Here is a 15,589-nt window from a genome sequence, read left to right as displayed (position 1 = left end):
CCCAGACTTCCCATTAGGAACCACCATCAGACTAGAAGAGTACCCAAAAGTAGAGTCTGAATTATTTCCCTGTGGACTCTACATATACAGAGTAGTAAGATGGTAAACAGTGGCAGTAATTTACAGCAATTGTTTTAGTGTACAATTGTTTTATTTTGCTCTGAGCTGTGAAGTTGGGATGAAATAACAACGCACTGCAAGGTTTACATTTAATCATATTTTATTGCATCATTGTTGTGTGGCATCAAAGTGAGGACGGAGCAAAGTGGAAAAAAGTGCGACGCTAGGCCTCCTCAGAACCACACGGTGGCCATTTCAGCATAGCAAGGGGAAAAAACACAAAGAGTAAAAGAAAGTTTTCATCAATTTGACATTAACAAAAAACTGCCTTAAGTACCCATGGACCATCTCACTGCACCGCGTCTATGAAATCTTAGCCACTGAATGACACCATGTCGTATAAAGGATGCTGTAAAGAGGGCTAATCACAATCCATAACCCAAGATAAAAAAATAATACAACTGCAGTGTTCACTGTGGCGACGTATTCTGATTGTGTACACTCTAAAAGTACCACACCAGAGGGGGCCTGAAGTTTAGTGCAATATAGGACCTGAACCATAACATTGTTAGACAAAACTAATGCAGTCTGATAAAACAGTCCTTCATGAAGTTTATAAAAAGTTCAGTTTAAACTGTTTTAGAGAGGTGTTGACTCAACTAAATGTCTATTTAGTCTGTCTAGACTATTTTTGTTAAAAATATGCAAAAATGTCCTTAAACAAAACAAGACAAAAATAATTCCTCTCCATCACTTATGACCTACTGCCTAGATTTTCTCTTTCCTAATTATTTTGCCGTGTTCGGGGGCCTCACGTGGCTAATAACAGCATGCAGGGTGTGCAGCAAGTTCAGGTTGTCCAATACCGCCGCTCGCTATCTGCTACCGAGGCACAAGTCCCCCTCTAGCTCTGTCGAATAACAAAGCGGCCGTTGTTCTCGTATTGGGATGAGAACGGGTTGTTACGTGGCTGTTTCCCCCCCGTGTGTCTCCCTCTCTCCTCGGCTGTGTGACTGAGTGTCTGTGTTCCCAAGTCCACACCTGCCCCTTGGCTGCATTCGTTGCCAAATCAGCACTTTCCCGCAAGTTTGTGTTTGAGGTGTGGAAGTGTTTTATTTGTGCTTTAGAACGTAAAGGCTGTGAAACACTCAGAAAATAACATTTTGTTTCTCCGACTCTGCTTTCTGTTCTCACTAACGCATCACGACTGCACGTAGCAGACTGCCAGACCCCAATGAAGTAAAATGCCAGGGCATAAAGGGCATCTCTGGAACACTACCACTTTTGTCCACAGGGGCCGCCAAATTCAACACAAAATGAAAGTTCCTTGTAGTAACTTTAAAGTGGGATTTATTATTTATTAGACTGCATTAGTTATCATGCTACCTCGATAAGTTAATGGGAAGAAGTACACTTAATCCTGGCATTCAGAGTGAAGATGAGGTTTTTAAACTATTGGAACAGCTGTTTGTCCTAAAAAGTAAATAATTTCGACGCTGACGCAATCTGTGGAACAATGAAAGTGTAAAGCAGACAATTGAAAAGTCATTTGTTTTCACATTGTGAGACACCCAGAAGGCCCACACACACACACACACGTGTGTCATGCTGCTCTTGTGTTGGTTACATGTAAACTGGGGTGGAATTTCCACAAGCACTTCGGCAATCACACAGTCTCCATAACAGCTGCCATCTCCTTGAACTGCTTGTGAAAGTTCTGCCAGGGACAAACAAAAAGAAATCACAAAAATCATAAAAAAATCGTGATAAATTGCACCAAAGAACATTACATTCACATCAACAAACACACACCTGGAACTGTGGAATGGTCATTTCAAAAGACCTGTGATAAATCTGTCCAGAGGGCTCGACGATCTTCAGCAGCAGAGACACATATGGGGAGTTGAGCGATCGGCAGGTGTCGGAGCTCACCGCCATGCCGAGCTTCCACTGCAGGTCCACCAACTAGCAAGATGCAGCAAACAAACAAAGTCTCATCAGCCTCGAATAGAGACAAACTCATCAAGAAATATTTAAAAATGACATTTGGGCATACCTGGCCGATGCTGAGCATGGCCTGGACCTCCTGCTGAGCATGGACCGATGCACCATGTTCACTCCACAGCCTGTGCAACACCTGAAGGGAAGCCTTCGGCCACTTGTTGCTGCCTTCTTCCAGCCTCGACACGAGGTCATCCCCAGAGAGGCCGCTCTTCCCGGCGGACCTGATGATACAAATGTCACCTGACACTGCAATGAAGTGCATCTTTGTGTAAAGATTTAGCATTTTACCAGGTGCATAGCCCCGGATAAAGGCTGTTAAAGCTCCGTTACACAATTGGCACCCACGCTACAGGCATGTTCTAATGAAGGGGAGTTGGACATGCAAAAACAAACAAACATGCAAATGCATCAAACATAACATGTTGGGCCTCGATCAATACCATAAGGAATAAACGTGGGCTGACACATTCTAACACACCACGTTCATAGGCAAAAAAAAGAAGAGAAAAATAGATACCTGAATGATAACATGAGAAATCTGATCATGTTCTGCAGAGCTTCATGGTCAAGTCTGACTCCAGCTCTCTGAAATCTCTGTCCAGACAAAAAAAAAAAAAAGAAGAAGAAAACAAGTAATGAAAGAGGAACTTGGGAAGCTGGGTTACTAGAAGTTAAAAAAATATTCTGGGGAAATATTGACTCACGTCAGAAATTTCGGCTGAATTTACTCCTCTGGTTTGCCCTTGAAGAAAAGTCAGAATGTGCCGACACTGTGGAGATTAGAAGATTAGTTATCGGAACTGCAGCACAACCTCTATGGCGACGACGCCACATCCTGTGCGACTTGTGCGGAGTGCAGCTGCTAATAGCCCGACAATGAACACCAACATACTGTATTTAACATCCATTGTTAATCCCACTGAGAGGTTTGCTCTACTGCGATTTCATGCAGTGGCAAACATTATGACATGAAGTGTTAAGAGAGACGCTGCTTTACAATTTTGTCAATTAAGATATTTATTCTGTGGCACGATGCGTGACCTGTGCGGTGTTCCTCTTCTCAGCACGGTGTTCCTCTTCTCAGCACGTCTACATCACTCACTTCGATGTTACTCAAGGACTATGCTGTATGCCTCGTTCTTAGTATTTGCTTTTTCATTAACCTGTTTCCTGCATGGGAACATGTACAAAGAGAGATCAAATATACTCACTGCTTCAGTCAACAGATCTGGAGAAAGCTGACAGATGTTGTCCACAACTTTGTTGACACCTAGAGTACAGAAGTGAAGTGAGTGACGGTGTCAGAGTCCATCTATGTTAATCATGGTCCATCTGCGTCCTTTTTAAAAGGGCACGCAAGCAAATTAGACTGCGAAGGAATCTTGCCAATTATTCATCTATGATAAAACTATTGCAAATATGTCAGTGTGACGTTACCTTTTCTTACTCAGGACTTTATTCAGTAAACAGACAAATAGAAACCATATTCAGGACAGGAAAGAAGAAGAGACGCCAAGGGACAAGGAGGGCCAACGCATAAGGCAAGACAACATTTAAAATAATAATTAGGACAAATAGTTTATAAATCAGAAATAAAATAATTAATCCAATTTCAAGAAAGTTGTCACATGAAATAATTATTTGCATGTATTGTGGACTTTCATAAAAAAAAGAAAAGTAAACAGGGTTTAACTTTAGTCATTTTGCTCCTATGAAAACGGAATTTAGCCAAAACAATAATAAAGTTGATAATATAGCAGTGTTTGGGCAAAATGATCTCATAGATATGAAATTATAAAAGCACATGTTCTAAACACAAAACAAATTCAGGAAGGACATGATCATGAATGAGAGCACTAATATCAGACCAAAAATACACAGTTCTAAAATAAACGGAAACGCATTCATGTCACTATTAAATCTCTTTAAATAAAGGTTAGTGGTTTGACATTTATGTAAAAGCTTGAAGGAGATGCCTTCAACTTTATCAGTTGTAATATATGCATGGGGTCAGGTCCAGGTATTTCCCCAGCGAAGGTTGTTAAACAAATTCAAGGTATTGCAGTAAGGTTCTCCATTTAAAATATAGACAACACCCTGAAGTAATGTTCGGATGCTTCTGTTATTGCTCAGTAGAAATCTCCTGTGATGTGCAGAATCCGTCTGCCCTATAGCGGGTCTGCTGGAGAGTACCCTGATCACCAGACAGCATCCGTTTTTCTGAAAGTATCTCCAGAATCACCACATAGTCTTCTAACTAACCATCTGCATTAAAACAAAAAATATTGCGTCCGCTGACAGAACAAAAAGATGTTGACCTGTTTGCCAAGCTGTGCCTCTAGTTCCAAATAAAAACAAAGATGGCCGCCAGCCGAATACCTGGATGCGCAATTGAGCCGCAACTTGGGAAACGAGTTAAAACCTTTTTTTTTTTACATAGCACAGCTCACATGATGTAGTGTCTGTGAGGGCTTCAATATAGTGAGACAAGCGGTGAGTGGCATGGTTATGCGTGGCACTGGTAACGTTACACCGATTAGGGTAAAGTTGGGGTAGGGTTAAGCGTCGCAGAAGACGACTGGTTTGGTTTAGGGATATAGTTTGGTTCAGCTAACGCTAATGTTACAGGTAGCGAGGGGAAACAGAAACTAGCGACCGTGTTAAGCTAACGCTACTAAATCAATGGCTGGGAGAAGCCTCTTCGTCTCTCGAGTCAAACTGCAATCTGCTGAAAACACTGTACGGTTAAGCAACATGATGGAAGTGGAAACTCACCATACGATTCCTCTGCTGCTGGCATCTTCTGACAAGCTTCACGTTTGACCGCCGTGCAGTGTTACCAACTTAGCGACTTTCTTGCTTGGCCTTTAAAGACCCCTTTAGCGAATTATCTAAAAAGAAGGAGAAGGGATTATTATCATTTAAACCACTTGAGCTACTTTCTGTGCAGAGAAAAGTCCTCTCATTCAAGAGAATCGGTAATACTCCTCTTCTTTTTCTTTCTCGGCGTTTCCCAACTATCGTAAAGGGTTTTTACCGCCACCTACTGTATTGGAGTGTGATCGGCTGCTTTAAGGTTTTGGTTTTTACGCTTACAGCAGCTTTGTTTTTCTGTTTGTGAAAAAGGAGCAGGCTCATTTCACCTTGGCCGAATTAAAAAAAAATAAATAAAAGTTTTTGAGGTATAGAAGTTACTTTCTGGATGTACAGTATTTCCTGCTGTAAAAAGCTTAGGTGACTGGCAATTTAAACTTTCATCAATTTCAAAATGAATCACACTACTATAATATCTTACACTATGTTATGCCAAATCACACTATATTATGATATCACACTTTGTTCACACGTTATTATGATACATCACAATATGTCATGCCATCACACTGTACTATGACATCACACTATATTAAGGCACAGACTATACTACAACATCACTGTTGAATACTGGAGCCTTGACTTATTTATTCAGTCAAACATGAAATGATGCTAAATTAAAGATGCATTGCACATATATCTGTTACAGTATTATGACAGGTGTTTGATCGATAAAATAGAGTATTTCATACATTCTTCAAATGACAGTAGAACCAGCCTTTATTTTAGCCCAGGACAGAGTACAGGATCTGCTTTAAAGTTATTAGTGTAGTTAAAGTGTTCAGAAAGACAAGACAAGGAAGCAAAGACAAAGAAAAGAAACTTGATGAAATACATATGTGAATTGTTTTTTGCTTGTAACACAAGCACTTGACTGTAGATCGCCAATCTAAACAGCTGTTACTGTGCTATTGTTAGTGTCTACTGGACTGTAAATGGAGAATGGAGTTTCTGCCATCTAGTGTCACATTTGGCTTTGGCAGCGAAAGACAACAGATTCAGACAGCAAGGCCGAGATCCTCCTTGTGGCACTGGCACCACAGTGGCAAGTCTGTGGCAAGCGTCAGTCAGGTGTCAGGACAGCGGCGAGCGAGCGGTACTTGTTCGCCACCTGTCAAAAAGCTGCCGAGCTGAGCGGCCTGAGAACATCCATTGTTGTTACGACATGTCAGTTTTATGATCATAGTATGGATTTTAGTTGAGTCACAGAGTAGCTGCGTTTTTTTTCTTTTGTCAATACCTAAGTGTACAGACAGACAGACAGACGTAGGCCTATTTGTAGACTTAATAATTACAATATGCAATACTACTGTACTATACTGAATATTGTTTTGCTACTACTACATTTCACTTCATAATATATAACACTTATATACCATAATATTTATAATGTGCCAACCTTTTTAATTTAATTTAGTAAATTTTTTTATTTTAAAACGTTATACCACCACTATGCTACTTTACTTCTAGGAGACTGTTAGTCTAAGCACAACACTGGTATCATTTTTCCACCAGGTAAACCTGAATACGCACACCTCTTTTGAGTGTAACAGCAATTATAACCGCACAACTATCTAGATTCTAATCAACTGGAGAAAAAACTTTGAATATTAACAGGACCCATTGAAATTGGATGGGAAATGTAACTCAGCAACGGTCCGAATAAGTCAATCCATGGAGCTGGCTTAAAGCTGTATGTGTTGAGCAACCAGGTTCAACTTTATTTTGAAATTTACTTTGTTGAAATACTTCCGATAACAACGTTATGACGTTTTGAAACAAAAATGAACCAAAATAGTTTTCACTAATTATTAAGCCTACTTTAATAGTACTTTTACAGATTTTAATTTTAAAATGTTTTTAATTATACATACTTTTAAATTATACTAAAACAGATTATTTTCATTATTTTGCCCGATTGTTGTAAATTACTATACAAGTAATTATTTGGAAAGAATGTGCTTTGTTCCTTTTTGTTTGAAAACCAGCGAATACTGAAAGAGAAACAAAAAGTACAACATGGTTACTCTTTTAAGGATGTATACAGAGAACAAGTGGCTCTAGTGACTCAACTCAGACTTGTCACTACGGTGCCACACGATTGCTACTGTCAATAATCACACTCGCTGTCTCTCATGAATCGAACCAGTTCGCTAATTTGCGAGATAAAAAAAAAAATATAGCAAAATTATCAGTGAAGACGATTAGGAACACGGCCATTAATAAAAAATAAAGCGGACGAAATGTCGCACTGTGTAGAACAGAACGGGACTGGGCAACCACTGAGAAGTCTTTCTGAAGTCCAAAACACGCCTGCGACTCTGGAATGATCCACTGTTGGGCGGTGTGGGAAGCACATTCAAAACTGCTTTTTATTACAGACAAAGAACCATGACACAATTATCTACGATAGAATAAAATAACATAACTATGATTATAATGTATGTAACTTGTATTTGTATGGTGTAAAGTATTGGGTGTGGTGTATTTATGGTTTATGAAGAGGCAAGTACCCCTGCATATTATTTAAATGTCAGGGTGCACTCTCCTGACGCGGAAGCGAATTTGAGCTGTCAAACTGATTTTGGTGAATCAGTTTCAGCGTTTTAGCTCTCGGTAGACAGGAAAGTAACTGTTGACGTTACTTCAGAATGGATAGTCCACGCTGGTTGCCCCTGGAGTCAAATCCAGAAGTATGTATTGTTGATACTTCTTCAAACTTTATCGTTTTTATCGAAGCCATTCATTAACAAGCATGTGAGGGCTAGCTAACTTTGAGCTAGCAGTTAGAACAAAAGCTGAATACCGGTGTGGCTGCTTTGCCAAATCCAAAAGCAATTTGACTAATACTTCTATTTGTGTGCTTTCATTTCAGGTCATGACCAAGGTGAGAATTTTCTTCTGATTTAATTTAACACCAGATGGGTCTTAATAAACAGTGACAAAGAGACTTGCAGAGGGACAAGGCCTACCCAGCAAATATGCTACCTCCAATGTAACGCTATCATTAAAGAGTAACGTCTGTCCATGGGATTTTCAATAACATCTAACAAAAAATGTAGCCTCTGTCCTGCAGTAGAGATTTCCTTTTTGAAGTAGCCAAAGCCTCTGAGCAAAGTGATCAATGTAACCCCGGATTAATCATACACAGTGCTGTCCACATTTAACAATGGGAAGAGGTGGGACGTCTCAGTCTGTGCCAGTTCATCAGGATCACTTGGTAAAGTGAGGTTAACAGTTTGCCACTGATGATGATGCGGGGGAACGGAGACAGTTTGAAATTGGTACATTTCCTACTCTATTCCTATTTCTATTCATTTAAATTCATTGCAAGTGTAACCAGTCAACACGCAGCAGGTCAGCAGTACATGAACAATTGGATATTTAGCCACAGTTTCAATTGTACATATGACAATTAAGTTTCCAATAAAAGGTCGGTAATTAATTAATACTTGCTTGGGTTTTGATAAAAACTTGTCTTTCTTGGAAATTCCTAATTTCCTTTTACCTGGTACCAAAATTCAATATTTACAGGAAACTCCCTGTAAGATTTTCTAACAGAAATGTAATATGTTGCTATGCAGTGAATATTCCTTTGAGTGTAATGACATTGACTTGTTTTAAAAATATATATATATTTTATTGTATTATGTTACGGACAGGACAGGACTAAGTTCTATCCGGAGCCAGCTGTGACGTACAACTTAACTTTGAGGTCAACTTTTCTACCTTGCTGAGATGTCGTTAGGTTAGCTTTACGTCTTAGTATGCGTACAAATGAACTCTCACCTTTTGTGTAGTTCGTCAACTGCTTGGGAATGAGACCAACCTGGCAATTTGGAGATGTCTACGGATTGGATCCAGAGCTTCTCGGCATGGTACCAAGACCAGTGTGTGCAGTGCTGCTTCTCTTCCCAATGACAGATAAGGTATGTTTTTTTGCATCTTTGGTGTGAAATGTATTCACTGCATGTGGATATAGGCCATAGTGCAGGTCTCCACATGGATGCATGTTGTGACTCAACAATTGCTGTACAGGATCATGTCTATGCGCTAAGAAACAATGTTCAACAGAGATTTCTCTTCTCTCCTCCTTCTGTCCAGTATGAGGCTTTCAAGCAAGAAGAAGAAGAGAAACTCAAGGGTCAGCGACAGGAGGTGTCTCCGGACGTCTACTTCATCAAGCAAACTATTGGAAACGCCTGTGGAACAATAGGATTAATTCACGCAGTGGCGAACAACCAGGCTCACCTGGAATTCGGTGAGTATTTATGCTGTTCATGTCACATTCACTGGAAGAGAGTCGTATGACTGCAGAGTTGATTGTGTCGTGTGTGTGGGTTAAAATGACTGTGAGAGGACAATATAACACGATATCCATTCAATTTGGATTTGAATACATTTTTAGAACAAAACTAGCAGCAAAACAATTAAAGGCACTGTTTTGTTTTCTCTCAGCCTAGAACAGTTCTGTATCGCTTAGTTTTAGGACAAGAAACTGATTTTATTTATCTAGCCTACAATACATAACCTCTGATTACAATATCTATAATATATAGGTCGACTGATAGTGGATTTTAAACGATAGTACTGAGCAGTACTAACGATTGATTCATCGATCCACCATTTACAGATGCATCGCTTAATAAACAATTCATTTTCCTCCAAAGAATCAAATTGAACATTTCATTTAAGTCCATTTTGACAAACTGTCATTGTATAATTAAGCAAAAACCATAAGATGCGCTGCGGCATGGAAATCTGCTGTTTGTTTTCCTTATAACACTTATTCAGTTATAATATTGATGTCGATTGATATTTGATTGAGCGTCTACGTCAGGGGTCCCCAACTGGCGGTCCAGACGCAATTGCATCCGGACCCAGGATCTCAAACAGATAATTTTGAAATCTAAATATTACATAGCCAGTTTATACTTTAACCGGCGCAACTTATTCAGCCGTTACGGCACTTGTTCAGCGGTGCAGGAAACACGCCGACCAATGCGTTGTAAATCACATCACGTGATGCAGCTCAGCCAATCAAATATGAGTATTCTGACAAGTTTCCTGAATCGAGTGAGATGAGATGTATACACACCGTGACGTTCTCCAAAAAGAGAAACGTGTTCAGAGAGAATAGAATTTATAAGCATGAATGAACAGACTCTTCTATGTTAATTCTTCCCACAGGAAGTTAGAACCAGCATGTCCCATATGTTCATAAACCGTAACTATTGATAAAAGTGGTAAATGAAGCGACACTACGAGGCAAAGCACATCTCCTTTGAACAAATGTACCCTCTCACATCTGAAATGAAGACACAGAAAATAAACCTAAGAGCCCAATACCATCAGAATCCTAACACATTAGTTCACTGTCCACCCCCCCAGCTCTGACTCCATAGATTTTACTGCATGTTGTCCTTTGCCCTCAGAGTCTGATTCTCCACTGAAGAAGTTTATCGAACAAACGTCTAAAATGACCTCAGAGGAAAGAGCCGCCTTCCTGGAAAAAGACGAGGTAAGGAAACTCTGCAAATAACATCTTTGCTCAAGGATGTGGTGATGAAGTGGTCACTAAATCGCCTATGTCCAGGTAACTTTTTAGCATTTACAATTTTGTGTAACAGCTCTGTCATTTGTCAGTTAATGATAATACTGGCCTTGTGTTATGTACTTTTGTAGGAGATTGGTAAAATTACCTTTTAAGCACAATACCAAAGAAAAGCTACCAGGAACCACTGCGTACCCTCATTGGCTCTTTTCCCTACTTTCTGTTTCAGAGTATACGCGTTACACATGAATCCAGTGCACAGGAGGGGCAGACTGAGGTTTGTTTTGAGTTTTAGTAAAAGGAGCACGCTTGAGACAGCGAGAACACCTCTGGTTTTTGTTTATTAGGAATGTGTTTAACTCAAAATCCCTTTGTGTTCATTTCTTGTCTGTTTTAGGCCCCAAGTTTAGATGAGAAAGTGAACCTGCATTTTATAGCTTTTGTGAATGTTGGAGGACAGTTATATGAACTGGGTGAGTTAACCACTGTTCCACCACAAATATATTGAGCTGCATTTGTCTCATTGTTGATGATAATTACTTACGTCCACTTTCTTTTTTTATTATTATAAATCTAGATGGCCGGAAGCCTTTCCCTATTGTCCACGGAAAAACCTCAGAAGATCGTTTCATGGAGGTAAGACTGCACATAATACAACGGGCAAATTGTCATAAATATTTTGTCTCTGGTTGAGTTGCAAGTCCTCATGTGTTTGATTTCCCCGCAGGACGCTGCAGAGGTTTGTAAGGTCTTCATGGCTCGTGACCCTCAGGAGCTGCGTTTCACCATCATCGCCCTCTCCAAAGATTAATACCGAGGAAGCTCCCGTGTGACCCCCAGAAAACAAAGAAAAACATTACTGCCAAACATTCTCAAGTGCTGACTTCATTGGAATCCCCCACCCCCCCCCACCCCAAAAAAAAATCCTTATGGTGGAAATTCTAAAATATCCGGGGTATCATTCTGTAGTAATGTTAAATTGTTTGGATATAAATCACTTGAAATTCTAAGGGAGTCAGAGTGCTGCTAAAAGTATTTCCTGTTAAGATCACAATCTTCCGTTTCTTCACTGCTGAAGCCTCTCTAACTGTAAAACAGATATCAGCTGTACTATCTTGACACTGCACTTAAGTTTGTTTACATGGCATGTTTGGCTTTCAATGAAGAAGGAAAGGGAAAAAAGATTCTTCAGCTCAACTTCTTCTTTTTTTTTATGTGCTCCGTGTTCAATGACACATGCTGCATGTATGGATTTGTTTTTGATCATGTGTCCAACCACATGTTCAAAACCAGCTGAAGAAAGAAGTTTGGCAAGGCTTTCATTAATAAGTCATACCTTTGAAGAAACAGAGAAGCCTAACTCTGTTGTATGCAGTAATATTGTTATGAAAAGCTGATTTAAAAAAAAAAAAAATGCAAACTGTACATCCATGTGGAAGGTGCCTACATTTTCCTAATAAGAATTACAAATTCTGTCAAATAAAAGGCAAATTTATTAAACCTCTCTTTTGTTGATCTTCTCTGTAACCCAAACATCGTAGTTATTTATCCATCTGTTAACCTTTTATATACATTGACCTTTGATGGGTTTGTTGCCAGATGTCTACCGCTTGATCAGGCCTGCTGAAGAGAATTAAAAATAAATATATTTTTGTCCAGATTTCTCTCACGAACCCAGCTGTGTGACCGTGACACTGTAATGCATACAAAAATAATACAGGTAAAGTGGAAGAGTGATGAGCTGAGAATTCTCCACAGTCTGTTGGAGAGAAATGGTGAAAAATAAAGCTAAATACAGTAAAGCAAAGAAGACTGGTGCAACATCTCTAAAATACAGCAATCAACCACCAGCTGATGTGGACAGGCATTTTTGTTGGAAAAATGTAGTCAGATTCCTCATTACTCCTAAAGACTTAAAGTACATTTCATCTGCATAACAGTCGTGCTGGAGACTGAGTGGAGAGAAAAATGCAGATCACACCTGTGTTTTCTGAGACTGTATGAAAATGATAATGAAAGCGATATTTGGTCATGAATTACAAAGGACATTTTATGGTGTTCTATCTCGGCAATCTTTCGAGGGAAAGCGTTCAGTGAGATGACCGATGGTTAAAGTTCTGTTAGTGGCGACCAAGAAGGCAATAGTGCAAAGAGGACCCTCTTACTCTGAGTCACTGGCTGGATACTGTTGAGATATTTTAAATTGAAAGACTCCGATGTGTATTGAGGATTCAACAATTTGAATTTATTGAGAAATGGGACAATTGTTTGCAATTAAGGCCCGAGACCACTGGAACCATTGAGTAAAGACAGGGACATCTTGAGCTGTAGCTATGCTATTTATATCACTGGCATGACTTCTGTTTGTTCTGTGGTCACTAAATCACTGAAATGGCAAAATGAAATACTATTAAAAAAAGAATGAGAGGTGTGAAACAGGCCTCACCCTTGATTGATTGTAATGCAACCACCTGCTCTAAAAGTTGTAAATTCATCCTAATTTGATGGAATATTTGTTATATTACATCAATGGGTTGATGTGGAACCATAATTTAACATTGCTGGTCAATGTGGAGCTAATTTAAACCACTCTGTTTACTTATGGGTATTTTAATCTATACAATGCATTATATTTTGTCACGTAATCGATGCTTTTGTATGTATAATTTGAATCTGCAAAGTAATAATTGTTGAATAAATGTAGCAGGGTAACATTAATTTCTTCTGAAATGTAGTGGAGTATAAATATTCAGTTCAGTGAAGAACAAGTAGGGTACTTTATTACATTATATTACCAATCCATGGAGTTTAATCTTGCAGCAAGTCAGTTCTGTTTTTAGGCCTTGCAGTGCACCCGAGCCGCCGCTGAGTGGCGCTGCAGGAGAGCGAGCCGAACTTCTCCAAGTAGTTTACCCAAGGACTCAACTTTTTTAACATTTGATGAAACGTTTTATACTCACAGACGTCAAACTGATACGATGTTGACCCGAGGAACTGTAATGTGAGACTGTTTGCTGGTTATGAGTCACATCGCTGTGCAGCAGACTGTACGGTCAGCGGGGGGGAAACAACGAAAAAACTGGGATCAAAATAATCTCTCAGACAGGGAAAATATCGGGCCAACTCAAGCGTGCGTTCACCTGGAAGCCGCTCAAAAGGACCCGTGGGTGGTCCTCGGACCCCACTTTGGACACCCCCCCCCCTCCGCCACGGCCTCATGCATGCTTAAACTTAAACCAGAAGTGAATCTCTCTCCTGTCAGGGACGAAGTGAGCCCGCAGTCGGACTGTGGAGATCTCGTTTGATCGCTGTGAACCGAGAGCGGTGTGTCGAAACTATACCCAGAAGAGAAACGCGCCACAGGCGTGCCGGATGAAAGGACAGGTACGCCTGAGGTGATGCAAAGGGAGCTCCGCGTCGCTGTTCCACCTTGCATTCAGGCACAGCGACTGGCTGGGTGGAAACGAACAATAGGACACATTTTTCTTGAATGAGTAGTGTGATTACACGTTTTACCGGTGAAGCTCTAGATTGCTTAACGAGTTTTTGTTGTTTGTTAAGTGCGTGCGTTGTGTCTGCTTGTTTGGACTGGCCCACATTTCATGTCACCGGACTTTGTATGCGGGGAACTGTAGGAACCCATTCGGCCCCGCCGGTGCACACAATAGGTCGCTGTGATGGAGTGGCGCGAGCAGTCCGCGGTCAGCTGCGACGAAGCCTACGTGGAGGCGCAGAGATGGATTGAGGTGAGTAAAAACGTTTTCTTTTATTTAAACTATCGAAACACTTTTCTTCACAGATACTGACAGCTTTGGAAATCAGAGGTGTAATCGAATAGGCAAAGTGCTTGTGATCGCCACGGCAATTCAGGAAAACGGGTGTTTTTGTGTGGATTTGTTTTCTGTTTAAAGAAGTTTGAAAGAAGTTGTGGCTGCTGTGAGATTTAAAGCTGAGGTTTACTTTCCTAAACGTCCCTGATTTAAAGCCCGCTTGGGGTTTATATAGCTCAGCTGCTGAACCACAAAAGTTCCCAGATAATAGTAACCTGGAACAACAGATTCATGGAGGCATGTGTCACCTTTGACCTCTCCTCTCAGGTATAATAGAGTGGAAGTGTATTATTTCAGCCACTTGAAACCGTGTGGCTTTAAACCACTCCAAGCCTTAGCCACGTCCTCTATCTCACCTGTTCTCAGAGTACAGGTGGATTTGACCCCATTCATCATGATCATTGTTTTCACACTGCTTACTTTTTGTCAGATCTTGACGAGAACCTGCTCATCAGTTTCTCTAATGTTCATCCCAGGGTTTCTCTTTGAGGCTACAGTTTCAATGACGTCGTGAGGAATTCAGCAGAGCAATTGTGAAAAAACTTCTATGAGTGATCTATGAATCATAGCTATTTTACCATACGCCTACTGTAAGAACAGATCAACCTGGAAGGAGTCATGAACCGACTGGGTTTAGGGTTCCCACTTTGTTTATGACACTGGCTATAATAAGGAATGCTCTCTGCCATATACAGAACACTTAAATTGTTACTCCATGTGTCAGTAATGAATCAGAAATGAAAAAAAGCAGTCACACTTTATGGCTCGTGTGCTATTTATGACCATTTCTGTAAAACACGCCATGCATTTAGAGTAGAGGTTTCAACAAGTGATTACTGTTCTATCAAAAAAAACTTTAATAATCATAAAGTTTCCTCTTTTCAAATTGTAAAACAGCTACCAACTAAAAAAAAACTAAAAAAGGTAAAAAACTACCCACCAGCCCTTTAAAAACAAGTCCCATTTTATTCCCAAAATGTCAAATCATTTAAAGTTTCCACTCAACCGCCAGCCAGACTCTCATTCTTTCTTAAATTTTTTTTTTTTTTTTTTTTTTTTTACAAGCGTGTGGAATTATGTTTCTCGCAAATTCTCTTCCCAGCAGGGTGGCGAGGAGCTGCTGGAGGGGCTGCAACTAAACAAATATTGTTCTAATTTCACGAGGGGGGTGAATCTGAATTCTTCTGATGTGACATCAGTGTCTCTCGCGCTTACACACTGGCCCATTGTCGCGGGTTACCTCGTGCACCATGGTGGGGGCATGATC

At 40.2% G+C, this 15,589-nt stretch overlaps 3 protein-coding genes across 10 annotated transcripts in view; 2 read left to right on the top strand and 1 right to left on the bottom strand.

The window, feature by feature from the left end:
• Positions 1 to 202: 202 nt before the first annotated feature.
• Positions 203 to 5,073, bottom strand: commd6 (COMM domain containing 6). The gene is made up of 7 exons (XM_031870131.1): positions 4,840 to 5,073; positions 3,276 to 3,334; positions 2,769 to 2,834; positions 2,582 to 2,658; positions 2,117 to 2,285; positions 1,873 to 2,025; positions 203 to 1,777 (listed from the first exon to the last, which is right to left on the bottom strand). The coding sequence occupies exons 1-7, from the start codon at positions 4,862 to 4,864 to the stop codon at positions 1,727 to 1,729; spliced, it is 600 nt and encodes a 199-aa protein (XP_031725991.1). The 5' UTR covers positions 4,865 to 5,073; the 3' UTR covers positions 203 to 1,726.
• A 2,429-nt stretch (positions 5,074 to 7,502) lies between these two features.
• uchl3 (ubiquitin carboxyl-terminal esterase L3 (ubiquitin thiolesterase)) lies at positions 7,503 to 11,992 on the top strand. Its single transcript, XM_031870139.1, has 9 exons — positions 7,503 to 7,631; positions 7,814 to 7,825; positions 8,739 to 8,867; positions 9,043 to 9,199; positions 10,374 to 10,459; positions 10,722 to 10,769; positions 10,890 to 10,965; positions 11,070 to 11,128; positions 11,220 to 11,992. The coding sequence occupies exons 1-9, from the start codon at positions 7,590 to 7,592 to the stop codon at positions 11,301 to 11,303; spliced, it is 693 nt and encodes a 230-aa protein (XP_031725999.1). The 5' UTR covers positions 7,503 to 7,589; the 3' UTR covers positions 11,304 to 11,992.
• Positions 11,993 to 13,713: 1,721 nt separating this feature from the next.
• The window catches only part of LOC116395877 (LIM domain only protein 7), a 47,672-nt gene continuing 45,796 nt past the window's right edge, over positions 13,714 to 15,589 (top strand). For 6 of the 8 annotated variants that reach the window (XM_031870072.1, XM_031870075.1, XM_031870074.1 and 3 more), the window contains exon 1: positions 13,715 to 14,238. In XM_031870072.1, coding sequence (XP_031725932.1) covers positions 14,170 to 14,238 — 69 coding nt within the window. In that variant the 5' untranslated portion in view covers positions 13,715 to 14,169. Of the gene's footprint in view, positions 14,239 to 15,589 lie in introns of all 8 variants that reach the window. The other 2 variants (XM_031870079.1, XM_031870078.1) reach the window with 1 other exon arrangement.

Source organism: Anarrhichthys ocellatus, unplaced genomic scaffold (genome assembly GCF_004355925.1).
Source record: "Anarrhichthys ocellatus isolate YVR2014 unplaced genomic scaffold, GSC_Weel_1.0 scaffold51, whole genome shotgun sequence".
NCBI classification, from domain to species: domain Eukaryota; kingdom Metazoa; phylum Chordata; class Actinopteri; order Perciformes; family Anarhichadidae; genus Anarrhichthys; species Anarrhichthys ocellatus.
Note: the sequence above shows the minus strand (reverse complement) of the source record. Positions and strands in the feature narration are given on the sequence as shown.